The sequence below is a fragment of the Chionomys nivalis genome, chromosome X (assembly GCF_950005125.1).
Source record: "Chionomys nivalis chromosome X, mChiNiv1.1, whole genome shotgun sequence".
NCBI lineage: Eukaryota > Metazoa > Chordata > Mammalia > Rodentia > Cricetidae > Chionomys > Chionomys nivalis.
The window spans coordinates 30,888,103-30,906,135 of record NC_080112.1 but is presented as its reverse complement, the minus strand read 5'-3'; the positions used below and the strand labels follow the sequence as shown (position 1 = coordinate 30,906,135).

The 18,033-nt window shown below is 44.9% G+C and overlaps 1 protein-coding gene across 13 annotated transcripts in view; it reads left to right on the top strand.

Annotated features, from left to right (window-relative positions):
- The window catches only part of Cask (calcium/calmodulin dependent serine protein kinase), a 352,639-nt gene extending 334,683 nt beyond the window's left edge, over positions 1–17,956 (top strand). For all 13 annotated transcript variants that reach the window (XM_057758918.1, XM_057758916.1, XM_057758917.1 and 10 more), the window contains 3 exons: positions 1,436–1,638; positions 8,770–8,853; positions 12,814–17,956. In XM_057758918.1, coding sequence (XP_057614901.1) covers positions 1,436–1,638; positions 8,770–8,853; positions 12,814–12,990 — 464 coding nt within the window. In that variant the 3' untranslated portion in view covers positions 12,991–17,956. The remainder of the gene's footprint in view (positions 1–1,435; positions 1,639–8,769; positions 8,854–12,813) is intronic.
- The last annotated feature ends 77 nt before the right edge of the window (positions 17,957–18,033 follow it).

Sequence of the window (18,033 nt, the reverse complement as noted above, 5' to 3'; positions counted from 1 at the left end):
TATTGTCAGCCTCTTGCCCTCTTTCATTCCCTCAACTGTGAAATGAAGCAATCTTGACGGTTGTACAAAAAGTTCAAGAGTAGGTATAGGAAACAGATGGTGGCTAAGTCCTAGCTCTTAACCTCATGGCAGTCAGGAAACAAGCCAGCATTGGCTACAGATTTGAGTTCAGACACAGTGACATACAAAGAACCAAGCTAACCAGGGCTACAAAGTAAAACCTTGTCTCAAAACATTAAAAACAAGAAACATCTCTAAAGCACTATTTGGTCTGTAAACCAGTTCACCACTTCCTTGCCTCACCTTTTGGTTTAGTCCTTCTATGATAATCCTAGCCACATGTCTTTAAGCCCATTGTGTTTTCAGTATGGTGTGCCTTTTGCTATCCTCCAACAAACATTCTCATTTGGGAAGTGGTATAGGAGATGTTTCCGTATCGGAACTGTCCAGTAGGGTAGTCCTTTGTGGCTCTCCAGCCATTGAAATGTGAAATAAGAAACTGAACTGTTTCATTCGTTTAAATGGAAATCCCCACACGTAGTTATTCATCCTCTCCTTCTTTCTTCCTCTGCACGGGACCTAAGTAAGCTAAGGGATAGTGAGTTATGTTAATTTTGAGTCAGTTAGTTATTTTTCTGTCATTGTGATAAAATACTATTACCAGAGTAACTGAAAGAAAAAAAAGTTGGTTGACTTACAGTTCCATAGCAAGGTAGACATAGCAGCAGGAGCAAGAAGCTGAGAGATCACATGTCCAGCCTCAGACACAAACCAGAGAGAGCAAACTGGAAATGGGGAAAGGCTATGAGTCTCAAATTCTGTTCCAAGTGACCTTTCCTCTAGAAAGACTCAAACTCCCGAAACAGTGCCACCAACAGGGGACAAGTATTCAAATACCTGACTCTATTTGGGCCATTTTTCATTAAAAAAACAACTCTGTCTTTCCTCCCAGGACAGTATGAAATATCTCTCACAACACTGAAATATTCACCAAACAACAAACAATCCAAAAAAATCTGCTATGCTGCTGCACACAGATAAATATGGTTTTTAACTTGCTTATGCAATGTTACTGGAGATGGAAACAGAGGATATGACACAGTCTAAAGAACCAACAGTTTTTTCTTTTCATTTTGAGACAAGGTCTCTTGTATCCCAGGCTGGCCTTGGGCTTGTAATCCTCCCCTTGCCACCTCCCAAGTGATGGGGTTGCAGCTGTGTGCTATCATACCTGGTTTCATCAGCTTTTAAGAAACAACTGAGGAGCTAAGTTTACAGCTCAGTGGTAGAGTGCTTGTCTAATATGCAGAGAGGCCTGTATCTCAACATGGAGTGTGCACACATGTACACACACAGTGATTGAGTTGAGTAAGTTCATTGGGAGTATAACTCATCAGTCCAGCCATTTAAACCTCTCATGAATGGAACTTTGCAGATACAACCAGACCTCCAAAGAAAGATGAAGAAAATGGCAAGAATTATTACTTTGTATCTCATGACCAAATGATGCAAGACATCTCAAATAATGAGTACTTGGAGTATGGCAGCCACGAGGACGCAATGTACGGGACAAAACTGGAGACCATTCGGAAAATCCACGAGCAGGGGCTGATCGCAATACTGGACGTGGAACCTCAGGTAATGTCCAAGCCACCCTGAACCCACTCCGTCTTGCCTGCATGCTGATAAGCTCAGATTCTGAAATCCAAAATGCCATCAGAAAGTTTGGAGTCACGGAAATAATTTTCTAAGCCACAGGAAAATTTCAGTTCTCACAACTGCCTGGGTCAATAGTCTAGGATGTAAACCAGTCACTGAACTCAGCGCACACAACATGCATTCAATAAGCACATTGTTCTCTTCTGCGGCTTATACTCAGAAGCTCGGTGAAGTGCCCATTTGGGTCTGTGCCTGCCAGAAATCCTCCACTTACCCACCCTCAGGATGAGGCTCTGACAGTTTTTATCACAGCAGCCCTCCTCTGATCTCCTGGTACAGCCCATGCTGGCCCAGTAGAGCATCTGCCAATATCTTAGGTCGATCATGTGTGAGAAACTGATCCTGGGGTCTGGATGTAAAACAGCTGTAGCTTCATGACAGTGATTGTGAGTGCTTCTACGCAGCGTTAGGTGAAGCAGGGATTAAGAGCCTAGGTGGCTCTCAGCCTCTGCGATTTCCTTTCCTGAGGACAGAAGTGGAAAACTCAGGGAGGACTCAAAAAGGAGATAGGTACAAAGATGATTGGTTTAATAATTTGTAAACAAGTCTTATGTAGGAAACAGTAGCAATGATGGAACTTGAGAAAGAGAAAACTGAAGACGTCATATAGGGATTGACATCATTGCCTCTCAGCAGTAAGGTGGGCACATGCTTAGCATATACGAACAAAACAGGAATGCTGACAAGCTAATTTTTCAAGTCTGAGCATAAGCCAGGTAGAAGTGGGGCACAAGGAGAAGGACTTGGGAGTGATAGACATCAGAGGAAGTTCCAAGACAGGCTGCTGGGGACTCTCAGGACTCAGGTGTGCCATTTCTGTGATGGCTCTATACCCCCACGCCTTTCATCACTTAGACTAGAATGGGTAGACCACCTGCTGAGTTATGGAGATACCCCTAGTTGAGCAGTTTCTGTTTAAGCAGGAGGAGGCGTAGGTACATATCGCAGGCAGGGAAAATCCCCATTGAGGGGTCACTACATGAGACTTGGTCTCATAGCCATCCGTAAATCGTTAGATTTACAGTCTGTGTGACCTGGGCCCTGATGGCTCAGTTGCTGGGCTCCAAGAGTCTAACCTATGGCCAATAGTTTCATTCATTTCCATTATAGACCAAGTGGGGTTCTTGAACTCAGAACTTTGGAAACTACAGTAGGATCTGGTTAGGGGCTAGGGAGGAGTACAATAAACACTGTAGTTTACTTAATGGTTAACTTGGACCTATATAGAACTAAATATGATGATGTGTAACACAGATTGATCTTTGTTTAACTACTAATCCCTCCTTACTAGGGATTGGAAAAATCTTCTGGCCAGGGGTGGCTAGAGGCAAAGTCTCAATCCTGGTCCTGGTCTTCGACATCCTCTCCTTGGGTTCCACACTGGTCTTCACCTGAACGTCGTTTTCTGCTGGTAGTAATGTCTCTAGCAGTATGCTGGCTGCAGGGCTCCTCAGATCCCTCTGCATTACCTCAGGCCACTTCCAAGGGCTTTCTGCCTTCCCTGCTGCTGCTGCTGCTGCCACCGCCGCCACCGCCACCACCACCACCACCGCTGCTGCCGCTGCTGCTCCACTCATAGCACCCAGCTCTCCCTGTCCCTTGCCCTTGCACAGCCATGCACTGCTCTGCACTGCTGAGCGGGAGACCCATCTCTCAGACTCATCAGGACGTCCACAGCAGATCGATCCTTTCTCCATTGCACTTGGCCCGGCACCTCTTCCTGCCGGGCACACTGGCCCCTGCTGCCCTGACTGCTGGATGAGCTCACCTGCACTCCTCTCCTGCTTCCTGTTTCCCCTCCTCTCACAACTGTGATTTCTCAGTTCCACTGGCCCCTGAGGGCAGGCCCTAAGCATTCTGGCCTCTGCCCTAGGATAGGCCAGGGCCATCTGGCCCCTGTATGAACTGGTTGACCACTCTGGTCCCAGACTCTCCTGCCCGGTCTAGACTCCTAGCTGGATGCTATATATGGCAGTATAATCTAAGTTATCTATGGAGTCTATACTAGGAGGGTTCCCCTGGGCCTCCCTGCACTCAGCCCACTCTCTCCAGGGCTGGGGAGCACCCTCACCCCACTTTCAGGATGGTTGTGGCTATGAATGAATTACTTTCAGGCAGGGCCTTGTTCTTAAAACATTTTCCTCAGTGCCCCTTTCCCACCCCAGCCATTTAGATTAAGGCTTCCACTGTATCTGAGAAACTCTGATTCAACAAAGCACTAATATGTCATGCTATGTACATGCATAAGCTAAGAATGCAGTTAAAGAGATACGCTGGTGAGGATGAAATTCCTCTCTGCATATACCTCAGGAACTCCCCAGAAGAGGGAAAGTGCCGTGTGGCTTTTCTTGTTTTAATCTGCTCAACATCTATGACAGCTGAATCCACTTGTCCCATAGGTGGCCCATTGTATGACACCTAACACTGGTGCTCAGTTCGTTTAGGACATGCCTAATGCTTTGTGCCATCTTAATTTATTTCAAACAATTGAGGCTAAACTTAAGATAAGTTGTGGTGATCCAATTTCAACCTAGAGGGCCATGACAGTGATACCAAATTAGGGGAAAAAAAAAACAGTATCCTGGCTGCTTTCAAAATAACAAGAGATTATAGCCCTATATTGCCAGTCCTGGTAAGCTCAGTGAATGCTGTCAGTATGTACTGCCATAGGTGAGGAAAACAGACTTAATGTAATTGTGATCAAACAAGCTTTTCCAGCCGGGAGAAAATGAGCTTTGAACTGGGTTGGGTTTTTTTTGTTTGTTTGTTTGTTTTGTTACTTTTTTTTATGATAAATCCCAACCTTTTGTGCCATTGTAGGCAAGGAAACCTTGAACACCCTCTAGGTCTCCCACCTTATGCATAACACTACAGTTTAAACATTCATTTATTTTCTTTTAACATCTAGAAAAGTACATAGGGAGATTAAACCTGAAAAAAATACAATAAAGCTCATTTCTCCTGAAAATAAAACCTGAGGAACTAATCTACACCAATAAAGCAGAACTGTAGAATAATAACTAGTAGGTAATTGGAACTTATAATGGTTTTCAACTTGAACTCCATACCAATCAGAAGCATTACAAAGTTAATATTAGTTGCTGGGAATAGCTGTGCGTGCCTGTAAGGCCAGCACTCAGGAGGCTAAGGCAAGAGGATCATAAATTTAAGGGCAACCTGGACTATATAGCCAGATTTTATGTCCAAAACCGTTAGTAGCAGATTATCTGTAGCTTTGCCTTTGCCCAAAGAGAGAAAAGTTGCCATCCAGAAAAATTTCAAACTTAGTAAAAACCTGAACTTTAAAAAAAGAGTCAGGGCCAAGGGCCTAGCTCATTGGCAGGGGCACTGCTTAGCATGCAGGAGTTCCTAGGTTCCATCCTCAGTACCAAAACGTAAACAGAACCGGAGGCCATTCTGTTCTCTGGTTAGCACTGTACTCTCCCTGAAACCCTTGTGTTTGTGTCCCAGAATAAGTGAGCTGCTTGCCCTGTATACTTTGTAACTTTGCAAACTACATTAGTCTGATGAGACCTGCACCTTAGATCCTTGGGTCAAATGAGTTCTTTTTCCTTGGCAAGATAACCTGAGATTAATTCTTGGTCATACATAGATGAGCTATAAAAATGAATTTATCTCCATAAATTACCTCTCATAAATGAATGACACTTTTTAAATCTGGTACGAATCGAATGATTATTTGAATCCAGTATGTTTCCAGTGGTTTTTCTAGAGTGTGTGTTTTCTCTCTGTCTGTCTCTGTATGTATGTGTCTCCTCTCCTTTCCTTTCTTCTCTCCCTCCATGCCCTCCTCTTCTTTCTTCGCTCCCTCCCTCTCTTTCTTCCCCTCCTCCCTTCCAGAAAGAGAGATTTGCTTGTGACTATTAACAAATTTGTATCTCCCCTTAAATCAGAGGTTTAGAGTTCATCTTTAACTCCTATGTTAACCACCTGAGGGAGGGGACTCCTTATGAGTAGTTCCATTTCCTGTCCCTGAAGTAACTCTGAACTTCAGCCAAGAGCCTGAACCTAAAATGGCTCCTGCTTGAAAACCATACCTAGAGCAGGATGTGAGCATAGAGCTTGTGAGAAGCAAATGAGGAGATGCGCACTGACGCTGCTGACGCTGCTGAAGCCCATTGAGACAGGAAAGTCGCACTTGGGACTTGAGTCACGTTGGTATTTTGGAAAATGCAATAATATAGGATAGAAATAGAAAACCATGAAAAAGACGCAGGAACAAGTATGCTAACCACAGAAACTGCTGGAGTTCTTATGCTAAGCATTAAATTTGGTTCTAAACTTTCTGTCAGCTGCAGGGGCAGGAACCTAGAGCTGATTTTTAGGCACAAGAAACCTCTGGAAATGTGATAAACATGGCCTTCCTCGGGGCTTTCATGCAGTTAAGAGTTGGGTGGCCCTCCTTATTTACAGCTGTAGACTTGGGGCAGCACACAGTACATGTTTGGCTAGTTCACTGGGAGCTGAACTGCTGCTTTTCAAGGAACGAATTTGTGCAGTAGCATGATGGCAGGCTAGAATCGAAAGCACTCACAGGATTGGGTGGCGAGCAGGGTGGGCAACTAAGAAGAAGAAAGCTATCTCCACCCTGGGGTATTGTTGTCTTCTGTGAATGCCATTCAGCATACAAGCTGTGTGCACTTCTATCTGGCACTCAGAGGTACCTCGGGGAGAAAAGCAAGGAGAATGTTTCCACAGCTTAATTGACAGAGAGAGAAAGTGTGTGTGTGTGTGTGTGTGTGTGTGTATCCAGTGGAAATGATGAGAAAAACTTATATCCTGCCTGATGTTGTATTCCCTTGCTGCCAGAGCATAGGAAGGAAGAAACAAAGAGCCAAGATAATAGTGACAAAGTGACCATTTCTAAATAAGGACCCTGGTTAGGCTTACTTAAATCATGTGCTCAGTCACAGCAGGTGAACAAAGAAATGGGCAGCTGCCTCTATCAGGAATGAACATGGGCAGACTTGGAAAGCATTCTTAGTAGAATAAAGAGATTTGGACAGATAAGAAAGTGAGTCAGGTTCCCTCACCAAAGACAGCATGTGACTAGAGCTAGAACCCTAGTGCACGCCAGCCTAGACTCAATATCGGATTGCATCTTAGAATCCCGTGTGCTCAGAGATGCCAGGAGAGCAGAGGCTGTCCAGTTAGACCTACTGTGATGGCCAGGATTAGTAGTGTACATACTAGATTGACTGTTTCTGCATTTTTACTGAATCATAAAGGCAGTTTATGGTGTACCATATTGAGTATAAGAGAAACAACTGAACAAGACACAGCCTTTGCCTTCAAGCCACTGCCAGTGACTGTATTTCCAGTGTGATTAATGGCTACTTCAGGAACACACAGCAGGGCCTCAGAGCCCAATGGCAAAGTTTCCAAAGAAACTGCCAGGTGTGCTAACAGCAGCACAAGAGGATCTGGAGCTGAAGCTCCAGCTCAGTTGCTAGAATGCATGTCTAGCGTGCACAAAGCTCTAGCTTCAACCCCCACCACCGCATAAAACTGGGCATGTCTATAATCCCAGCACTCGGGAGATGAAGGCAGGAGAACTAGAAATTTGAAGTCATTCTTGTCTGTATAAGATCATTTTCAAAAAATAAATCTTTCCAGAAACTAGGTTCTGAAGGATTATTCAGCCAAACAGAAAGAACAGTGAGAAAGGGTGGGAAGGGAGGGTAGGTTCCTTTGAAGCACCAAGCAAAAAGGCCAAGAAGCCAGAAAGAGTTGTGCCTTTTCAAGACTGAAAGTTGTTCAGTAAGGCCAGTGTACCCCGCGGATGGAGCAGAGCTAGGCAGAACAAGTTAAACATGGGACTCAGCCTTTATGCTAAAGGAGCATGTGTTTTCCCTGCCTGCACTGCAGAGGGGGCTGTTGAAAGGTTAGGAGCAGAAGATGGAGTTTGTGTTCCAGAAAGACCATCTAGTGGTGGGCTGTAATATGGATTTAATAGTCCCAAAACTAAAGGCAGGAAATCAGTCTCAGGGCTAGTACTATAAACCAGGCTAAGGATGGAGCATAAGAAACAGGGGAAAGAAAACAAGTAAAGATCACTTGGAAAGCAAAATAGATAGGTAACAAAATAGGCATGTTTGATTCTTGCATAAAGAGCAACGGTGGTGCACACATGAAGCCCCAGGCCAGTAGCAAGCCAATTGCCAGTTTGAGGCCAGCCTGCGTATACTAAGACCCTATCTCAGGGGAAAGAGAACTAAAATTAAATAGAGAACAGAAAGGCATTTACTCCTTATGTCTATGGGTCACTTCCATGTCAGTCCTGTGTGGATTAGGTACCTGGGTGTGGTCAACTTTGGACTGGGATGGTATTTATTACTTCTGAGAGTACTCTGGCTTCCCAAGGGAGGAACAGAAACAGATTTGCCACAATTTGGAAATGTACTAGTAGTAACCTCAAAGGGCCTTCCACTTGAATGCCATGTCCTCAAATGGGTCAGGTATTGACCACAACCACATAGTGTCTTTAGTGGAAGGACTTCATGATTGCAGCCCTGGGCAAGGGTCTCCCCTTCTCCCATGAGTCCCCTGGAGGGCCTCTCAACAGAAGACCTGTGTGAATGTGAATATACCACACAGTGATGGCCACCAGGCTTTGCTCTCTTTGCTTAACAGTTTGCAGTTTGGTATGTGACAAAGTGGATTTACAATCTCTGAAAGCCAGCCTTCAGAGTTAAGTCACCTAGAATGCATTTGCCATCAACTAAAATCACCAGGTTTAAATGAACATTAACCGACATAGTCAATGCTAACTATTACAAAGGAAAATAAATTCGGCAAAGTCAGGAGATTCCTAAGAAACATGTCCTACTTGTCAGCTCTTATGTGGGCTGTTAGCTACCCTTTACAAGAAAAGCAATGGACATTACTTATAAAGTTGGTACATTTAATTATAACTTGCCAAAATCTTGAGCCAAGGCCTTGACTTTTTCAGTTGTATCACATTTTATAGACTCCTTTGCATGTTGTCTCGGTTATTTCTTCTTCTAAGAGTCTTCCTTTTCCACACAGGCACTGAAGGTCCTGAGAACTGCTGAGTTTGCTCCTTTTGTTGTCTTCATTGCGGCGCCAACTATCACTCCAGGTTTAAATGAGGTAAGAGTGAACTCCCCCTTCTCTGGACAAGCATGCTCTATGGTAAGGAATGTGTAGTATGTCTTGTACTGAAGACACCTGAGCAAAGATCTGCTTTGTCCTTTTGCAGGGCACTCTGATTTCCAGAGTACAAGGGCCTTGTTCAATATGTGGAGTTAGACTGCCTAAGCAGGGCGTTTCTTCTGGGATCAGAATATTAGACAAATTCCAGCCTCCTCCCTAGCACAGTCTGAAGTGTATCCATCTCCATTTATAGCAGGAGGTCTGTTCCAGGAGATATGATGTGGACTAGACCAGTCAGTGGGACAGCCTGCAGCCTTAATCAGTACATCTGCTTCTGAAGTACAAGCATAAACCCCCTCAATTCCCAAGGCTCAAGGTGTCCAAGCAGACCCTGCCCTCTGGAGCAACTAGACTGCTGCCTCCTTAGCAGGGAGCCAAGAGGGGCTATAAGGAATCTGTGACCTCAGTGGGGCTGCCCAAGATACCCTGCCTATGAAGACCCCTGGAGACTACCCAACCTAGAAATGAGCTGCCCTGGGCAGGGAGCCTTCTTGCCTAGCATGAACATTGTCCTGGGTTCTATCCCCAGCACCACAAAAGGAATAAATTCTGGGTGCTTTCAAGCCAGTTCAAGTCAGCAGTTGCCAGGCTGGCCCAGGTCGTACTGAGCCCTCGCAAAGGCTCTCCCTTCCTGGAAGGTAAGGGCAGCAGCACATGCTGACAGTGTAACCACATCTGCTTCCTGTGGTCCTGAGCTGGGAAGACGCTCCTGTACAGTTATCCTGAAGAGCATGCTTTTTCAGGTTCTAGAACCATCAGCAGACTTTTGACTATGTCCAGTGAATGCTGACCCATCTTGCAGTACAGTTAGATCAAGGCTTGGAAGTCATGTGTGTCTTTAATATTTAGAGTGACCTTTATTGCTCCTGTTTTCCTTCTCCGTTCTTTGTCATCTCATTGGCAAAAGGCATATTCCTTCAGAAAGTTGTGTGTTTCAAACTCCTCATTGTGATTAACATTTGTCCTTGGTTACTATGTATTTTTCTTGAATTATCATCCTTGTTTTGTTTTTGTTTTGTTTTTGTTTTTTGCCTGTTCTGCCCTTTTACTAATTTTCCATAGCTGCCAAAATGGTGCAGAAAATTGCCTGTAAGTACCAGCTAGGAGGTGATGAAACACAGCCTGTGTCTTTTAATAGATGTAGAATGTAGACATTTCATTCCCATAAATCCTTGCTTTTGCTGATAGAATAAAGGCATTTTGTTTTCACTGAGTTAAACCTGCTTATATGTGAAGGTGACCGAGCCTCACTTTAGAGGATGCAGATATAAGGGAGCTTTGTCGCTCAGTAAAGATAACTGTCTAGCCATAAATTTTCTTAAATGTCTGTATCTGCCCAACCTTCTGAACAAACCAGAATTTGCTAGCAGTGTCTCGGGCCCAGGAACATAGCACATAGAACCCTGTGGCACATAGAGTGACTTCTTAGGAACTGTGCCTCCAGGGACTGGTAGGAAGCACTCCTGGCTCTGATGAAAATATGTATGCTGAAAGAGGGGGTTGTTTCTTATGAAACTGAGCCACAGTGAAAATACTTTGCTTTTCAGGTACAAGTAGAATATGTTTATTTAGAACCTCAGAAGGTGACTAGTGGCTGAGGTCACTAGTCATTGGGATTGTTAACCCTGATAATCAAAACATGCTGAGTCCTACTTTGAAATTCCTGTAGAGGGTGACTAAGCTAGTAGACTTTGATTGGTCAAAGTGCCCAGAATAGGAATATTGAATTCCTGGCTGCTGTGGTGCCTATCTGTCCTGCAGAGGGCTGGAATAGAATTTCCTCCCTGCTCATGTCCTTGCCAGAGAGCTGTACCCTATGAGAAGAGGAGGAGTCCTGTTTAGCCAGGACTGAGTTCCCAGCTCTCCTTGGTCCCTGAAGGTATCACAGTTTTGACATTCTCCAGAGATCAGATTCTCTTACCCTGAACCCCATTTCCTAGCACAATCACCCAGTCTCTTGACAATAGACTTAATACTTACATAAATCCTAAAGGGATCAGTATCAGTCAAAAAAACCACTTGTTCTTTCAATAGCATTTATTAAGCACGTACCGTGTGTGCCACTCTGCTTAACTCTGGGACATAGCAGTGGCAGAGCATGCAACGTAAGTTTTTATGCCCTGGCTGAGGAAAGGGTTAGTAATCAAATAAACATAAAACTATAGATATGTACGTATATGCAGATAGAGTAAGCTTGCTTAGGCTACACAGAGACCCTGTCCCTTCTACTCCTAAGGGGATATTGTGTGTGTGTGTGTGTGTGTGTGTGTGTGTGTGTGTGTGTGTGTGTGTGTAAGATGCCAACCAGTAGTTTACAACTCCCTAGTATTTGACAGATTGAGAAGAAAGCTTGTAGTTAATTTTACTCACAAAGGTCAAATTTGAATTTTACCTTGACCTTTGTGAATTCAACATAAAAAAATTGACCTGCCAGGCAGTGGTGGTACAGCCCTTTAATCCCAGCACTCAGGAAGGAGAAACAAGTGAATATCTGTGAGTTCAAGGCCAGCCTAAGAACTTACAGACTAAGTTCCAGAGACAGAGCTACACAGAGAAACCCTGTTTGAAAATTAAGGAGGGAGAAAGGAGGGAGGGAAGGGGAGATAGAGAGTGAGTGAAAGAAAGGGTGAGGGAGGGGGAAAAGGAAGAGAGAGAGGGAGGGAAGGAGGGAGGGGGAAAGGGAGGGAGGGAAGAAAGAGAGAGAGAGAAAAGAAAGAAGAAGGGAGGGAGAGAGGGAGGGAGGGAGGAAGGAAGGAAGGAAGGAAGGAAGGAAGGAAGGAAGGAAGGAAGGAAGGAAGGAAGGAAGGAAGGAAGGAGGAAGGAAGATCTGGCCCATTAAACAGAGAAGCAGACCTTCTTTCTGGTGGCTCTTTAGAAGACTAAAGGAGCATTAGAGGTGGGTGTGATTGTGTGTGCCTATAATCCTGGCACTCGGAAAACTAAGATAGGAGAGTCCCAAGTTCCAGGCCAGCCTGGGCTACATAGTGAGACTCTGACTCAAAAAGAAAAGCAATATTCATGGGACAAGCTAGAGACCCCAAATTCCCTCCTGGTGTTAGCTCAAGCTGAAGAGAGTTCTGATGGTCTGAGGCCAGCTGTGTACAGGGGTGTTACCCTTCAGCAAGCCTTCTTAAAGCTCAAGGTTTTGCAGTTGTTTTCGAGACATGAGTACGTGCAAACATTTGCCTGGCCGTTTCTAGTACAGACGGGCACATTCCTCAGATGGCAGTTACTATTATATTTGGGAAATGGCTTTATTCCAGCCATGATTTGTAACATGCAGAAAGCTTTGCCTCTGCATGGACTGCTGTGCAATGAAGGCTATTGTGTGCCATTCCTGGAACACACTAAACCTTTCCAGTAGAAGGGGAAAATACAACTTAATTTGTTACCCGAAGACAAGGCTTGTTAGCACAAACATACAAGACTCAAATAAGCTTTAAGACCCAAGGAAAGGCATACAAAAGTTCAACCCAGCCACACTGTACTCCCACCAAATAGGAGTTAGCTCTGGTCACCCTGGCTTAGAGGAATAGTGAAAGAACTGTAGCCACTGGAAACCCATGCTTTGTGTGGCCTCCCCCCACGTGGCTCTGGGAATAGGCCCAGGTAGGCCTGGGTGGGGGCCGTGTATTTGCCGGAGTGTTGGTTTTGTCTATTTTTCACAGTGGCCCCTGTTACGTGTCAACAAGTCACAGTTGCCAGTGGGAGTTCTACAATCCTGCCCTCACAGGACAGGGACTACCGTCTCCTCTGTCACACAGCCGTTGTTTAGTTTGGACCTGGGGTTCTGACACTGGGGTGAACTGAGATGTAGACAGACAAAGGCTACAACTGACTCTAATATTTGCTTCTCCCTTCTCCCATTCCTGCCCCTCTGCCATGCCGCCTATCCAGGATGAATCTCTCCAGCGCCTGCAGAAGGAGTCCGATGTCTTACAGAGAACATATGCACACTACTTCGATCTCACAATTATCAACAACGAAATTGATGAGACAATCAGACATCTGGAGGAAGCTGTCGAGCTCGTGTGCACAGCCCCACAGTGGGTCCCGGTCTCCTGGGTCTATTAGGCTTTTCCCTGGCTATCTGAGTTTAAAACTGGGAGCCACCTCCTACATGGAAAAGCCTCTTTGTTATCGGCCTTGTGTCAACAGGTCGTGGTCCCTAGAGACTACCTAGTTGTAGTGTGACCTACATTTATAATTATTGTCATGTCCGAATAGATAGGAGGAGAAAAACAATTACACACTAATTTAAAGAGACAGTATCTTTTTTAATCAGTTCTCCTAAACTTTAATAAAATGTATCTTTAAATGTATGTATTATTCAATCCTTTGGAATGTTATATTTTTGGAAATCATAGCTTTTTATTTCAAAGGCCCCTAAAAACTGCACAAAATAGATGCTGCTTTCTATAATCTATTTTAATAATAATAAACAATGATTCTGTTACCTTGACTGGGGGTGGAACACTACATTCTTTTTAGAGTCTGATTTTATGGATTGGAATATCTTTTTTCCTTTATTTATTTGAGATAATTAGTCTAGTGATTACAAAACAGTCATAAATTTTTAAAGGCCTTTTTTCCTCTCTCTTTTTTTTAAGTCTTTATGTAACATCCAGATACTGTGATACTGTCTCTTTGAAGCACCCTGTAAACCTTTTAGAGATTTGAAGTTGGGTCTTGACTCTTAATGCATGTGGACAGTCGCGAGCGTTCATGCTGTCGGTGTGTCTGTGTTGGACAAAACAATCTGTAATTACAGCAAAGTACATTCCGTTCACGGGGCACACCCAGGGGAATAAGAATAAATTGCTATTATGACTAAGTTGTAAACCTATGCACATCCCTTGCATTTAGGGCAACTTTATAAAACAGAAAAAAAAGAAACTGATTTTTATTAATTAATAATCATGTAGTGAAATGTGTTTGTAATTTTGTCTCAATTTAATTTGTTGTAAGGGGGAGGGGGTATTGCTGGTTTCGCCATTTCAGATCTGTGTTGTCTAAGAGTATTAATGTTTTAATTAAGCAAAGAAATGCGGATTTTTAATCTGTATGTAATTGTTTTAAGCACCCATTTAAAGAGAATATACTGTGCAATGAAGAAACCAGTTTAGGCATTCGCTATAAACTGAATTATTCCAAAAGAATAATCTTTAACAGCTCTGTAAATTCCTTTAAAATGATAACTAACAGGACAGTCTGACCAATTTTTTTAAAATATACTTCATTGTATGTGTTCAATAATCAAATGCCTTTGGGTCCTTCATTTCATTACAGATTTGTTAAGGTCTCCAAGCTGGTAATCTTTTCTGTTTTAAAATTCGATAGCTGCTCACTGACCCATGGCAGGCCCAGGAATAAGTTCAGTTGGCAGGGCAACAGAGCAGCCTGCTAGAGTACAGCTTGGCTCACATCTGACTCGAAGGGCCACCTGTGGGCACTCCTTCCTCTTGCTCTATCCCTTGGCACAGGGGAGTCACCTGTCCTTGTTGCTTTGGAAGCATTCACCATCTCATCCGCTGCCATGCTGTCAGAATCTAGAGGAGGTTCAGACTGGGATTCTCAGACTCTTGGCCAGAGGCCACTAGACTCTCTCCCCTTCTTCTTGTGTGCGAGAACAAGGCATTGGCATGACTTGATCCTTGGAAACACATCATCGCTTTCGTTGCTTGTGGGTTAGGTGGCTTCCGTCACTTTGTGCCTTGGCAGGATGTGCAAAACGAGTTCTGGACTGAACAGCTCCTCTTGGGCACTGAAGAGAGAAGGTACGTTTGTGCCCACACACCTCTTCATTCTCAGGCCCCCGCCCTCCCCAGCTATTACACCATACCATTCTTTGTCAGTGCCCAGACGGGTCACAACTTACCAACAAGACATTGTGAGAAAAACTTGTGTTCGGTCCCACAGTGGGGTGACAAAATACCATACCAGAGACAGGCTCAACAGTGGTCTCTTGCTAGGTAGAGGGAGAAAAGTCCAGGAGTTGCGTAGGGCTGTCTAGTGCTGACCTCCATCTAAGTGGCACCCGGGCCAGACACCATTTGTGCAGTAGTACTGACCGTAAGCCACTCTTGTCAGTGGATTGGTACCTGCCCTGCCTCTTCCAGTAAAGCACAAAGAAGACTGTAACTAAGGCATGGGAAAGAGAACTGGCCCTCCCTCTGGTAGAATCCCTCCTGCTCCCACATGCTCTTAAGAACACAACTCAAGATGCTGGTAAGGCCTGTCTGTAGCCATTGACCGCATTCCTACAGGTAGAATGAGCCTTGAAAAATGAGGCCAGCTTAAATGTCTGGGACCCCAGACTGAAAGAAGTGCTGTGGCTGGCTCTTAGGGGTCTGGGGGACTTCTCTCCTCACTGACCTTCTAGGGACTCTGAGAGAAGAGCACCCTTATGCAGGTGGTGAAAAGCCTGCACCTAGAGCCCAGTGACTTCTCCAACGGGCCGTCTGTCTTCTCCACTAGTGCACACTCTAAAGCAGTGTGTTTAGGACCTAGAGAAGAAAGCCCTTCTGAAGTCAATAAGATGCGTACAATCCTATCTGGAGCAATCGGGATATTGCTAAAGCTTCCTGACTGCCTCCATTTCCTCAGCAGAACCAGACACACATGCACACACTTAAAAACTAAAGCAAAGGATCAGAGATCACTAAATCAGTGGCCGGTTGAAGTGTGGGAAAGTCAGATTGCAGGTCCTCTCTGCCACCTCAGCCCTACTCCGCACACCAGGAGAGGGAATGTTTGGATCTCCTTAGTTCTTTGTTTAAGATGGAGCTACCTGATTTTCTAATCAGAAGGCTGTAGTTAGTTTTCAGGCGCATCGTCTTTCTATCTCAACACTGAAAAGGAAAGTGTCACTCAGTTTAGCTCATCTGGAAGTTTCCCAGTGTCGAGAGGACATTGTAACCTTTTTAGATGCAGCCCCATCAGGTGAGATGTTTAAAATATCTGCTCAGGAAGGCAAAGAAACCAGTTGACCTACTTCTTGCTATTTGCATTCAGAAGACAGAGTCTCAGCCGGCCCTATTGGTGGCTGAATAAATAAGGCTGCAGGGTCCCCCACCATGTGAAGAAGGGGATCCCTTCCCAGCATCCAAGTCCTGGAGCAGGTGGGCAGGGCGAGCTGTCCTTTAAAGCTTCTGCTGTCTTTTCACACTTTACAGCACAGAGTTCTCTTGTTTTTCAGTCAGGTGTCTCTTCTTTAAGGCTGCCAGTTTATTCTTTGCGAAAGTTCAGTCAGTTAAACCACCCTCCAGGAAGCAAGGGCTACCCAGAGTGGAAAGTGCCCCTTTAGGATGAGGCAGCCCAAAGCATTCTCTTGTCTCTCACTGATGGGATGTTCCATTAGCATCCCAGATCAGTTTCTTATGCTGAGCAGAATTAAGCTTCGCTTGCCATTAACATTATTGAGAGAACTGCTTGGTTAGTGAATTCGTAATAAAAATGTCTCCTTGGAAAGAAGAGAGGGCACACTGATTAGCATTCCAGGCCCTTGCAGCCCTCATCACTCCTTGTTTCAGGTCAGCAGCCTGGCAAGCAGCTTGTGTGGATGGTTTCTCAGAGCGGAGCACCACACTCTCAGCCTATTCTCTTAACGGGCTGTCTATGCCTAGGCACACTGAAGCCCCTGTGCGCATCTTCTTTGTTCCGCGCCTCTGGTTAATTCCTTTAGGAAGATGCTTTGCTTCTCACTACGGCTTTCAGAAGGGCTGCATGCTCTTCTCATCGCTGCTTTTGTTTGGGGGCACTTGCCCTTTTCTGGCCCCTTTAGACATAGGGTCTCCCTCTTAATGTGGCACTTTTGGCTACAGGACCATACTTGTGAGGCCCAGTGTGTTTGGGCGCTGCATGGGTCCATTTGCCTTAAGCTTGTGGGACATCTAGGATCTCCCAGTTTACAGAGTGAACTTCAGCTATCACATCCGTCCAGGAAGTAGGGGGGAAGAGTGTCCCAACCTTCACATTTACACTTCCTGGGCCACAGCAGCAGCTAGAGGGAGAGAGCAGCCCCATCCCTGGGGCAGGCATCCCCAAGTCTTAGCTGTTAGGGGGATGGGAGAAAACCGCCTGACTTCCTACCGCCTGTCACCAACCCTCCATTAACTCCCTTGAATGAACCTGTGCAAATGGACCAAGCAAAAGAAAATGGAAGGAGATGTTTGCAGCCACACACGGGAGACCTCATTTCTAGCCCCCAAGCACAACTCCAGCTCTGTGTATGGGGAAAACTCAGCACTTTGCTACTGCTTGGAGTTAAATCCATTGTCTATAGCATGCGAAAGCGTAAGGTCCAGGGCTGAGCCTTTCTGGACCTAGGAGAGCATCTCAGCAGAGGGACTTGTGCTTGAGAGTAGAAGTAGGCATTCCTCCACAGAAAGAGGCCTTGCTTTTATTTTTCATTTGGCAGAGACCAAGAATTGGGGGTAGGGGTTGATTTGCAGTCTTTGGTGTTGCCTGGGATGTCCTCTGCAGGCAGGTGGTGCTGAGACCACAGCATCGTGTTTCAGTGCAGTGTAGGTGCATTGCCATTCAGACTCAGTTCTGGGCTGGTTTTGCTTAAAGCTTTGCCAACGTGTTCTTTCTTTCTGTATGTATTATTGCCTTTTTATAAAAGGTTTTGAAGTATTGTCTCAGTGATAAAAAGAGAGAGATGTTAATGGTTGTTGTATATTTCACCGTATCCGATTGTAAGTATTTGCAGGGTACAGCAAAGCCTTAGCTTGCAAGAGGAGCTGAAGGGGTTGGAAAGGTTCGGATTCTTTGTAAATGTCCTGCTTTTCTTTCTCTCTGTGTGTATCTATTTACATGCCTTAGCACACGCCCTCCCATCCCAATTCCTTTGCCCTGTCGCCTGAACAACCACAATGCTGGTGGCACTGCCAGCACAGTACAAGTCGAAACCCTAATCAGTTATCTCGTGTGACAGGGGAAGAAGAGAAACTGCATAGTATTCTTTGTAGAATATACATATCTGTAGGATGCTGTGTAATGGGAAACCATAGACTTGGGCTTTCGTCATTTCAGAGTTGGAGAAATGTATGAATAAAATGTATAAAACATGAAGGCAGTTGTCTGCTCAGATTCCAGCCAAACCGCTTGGAAACA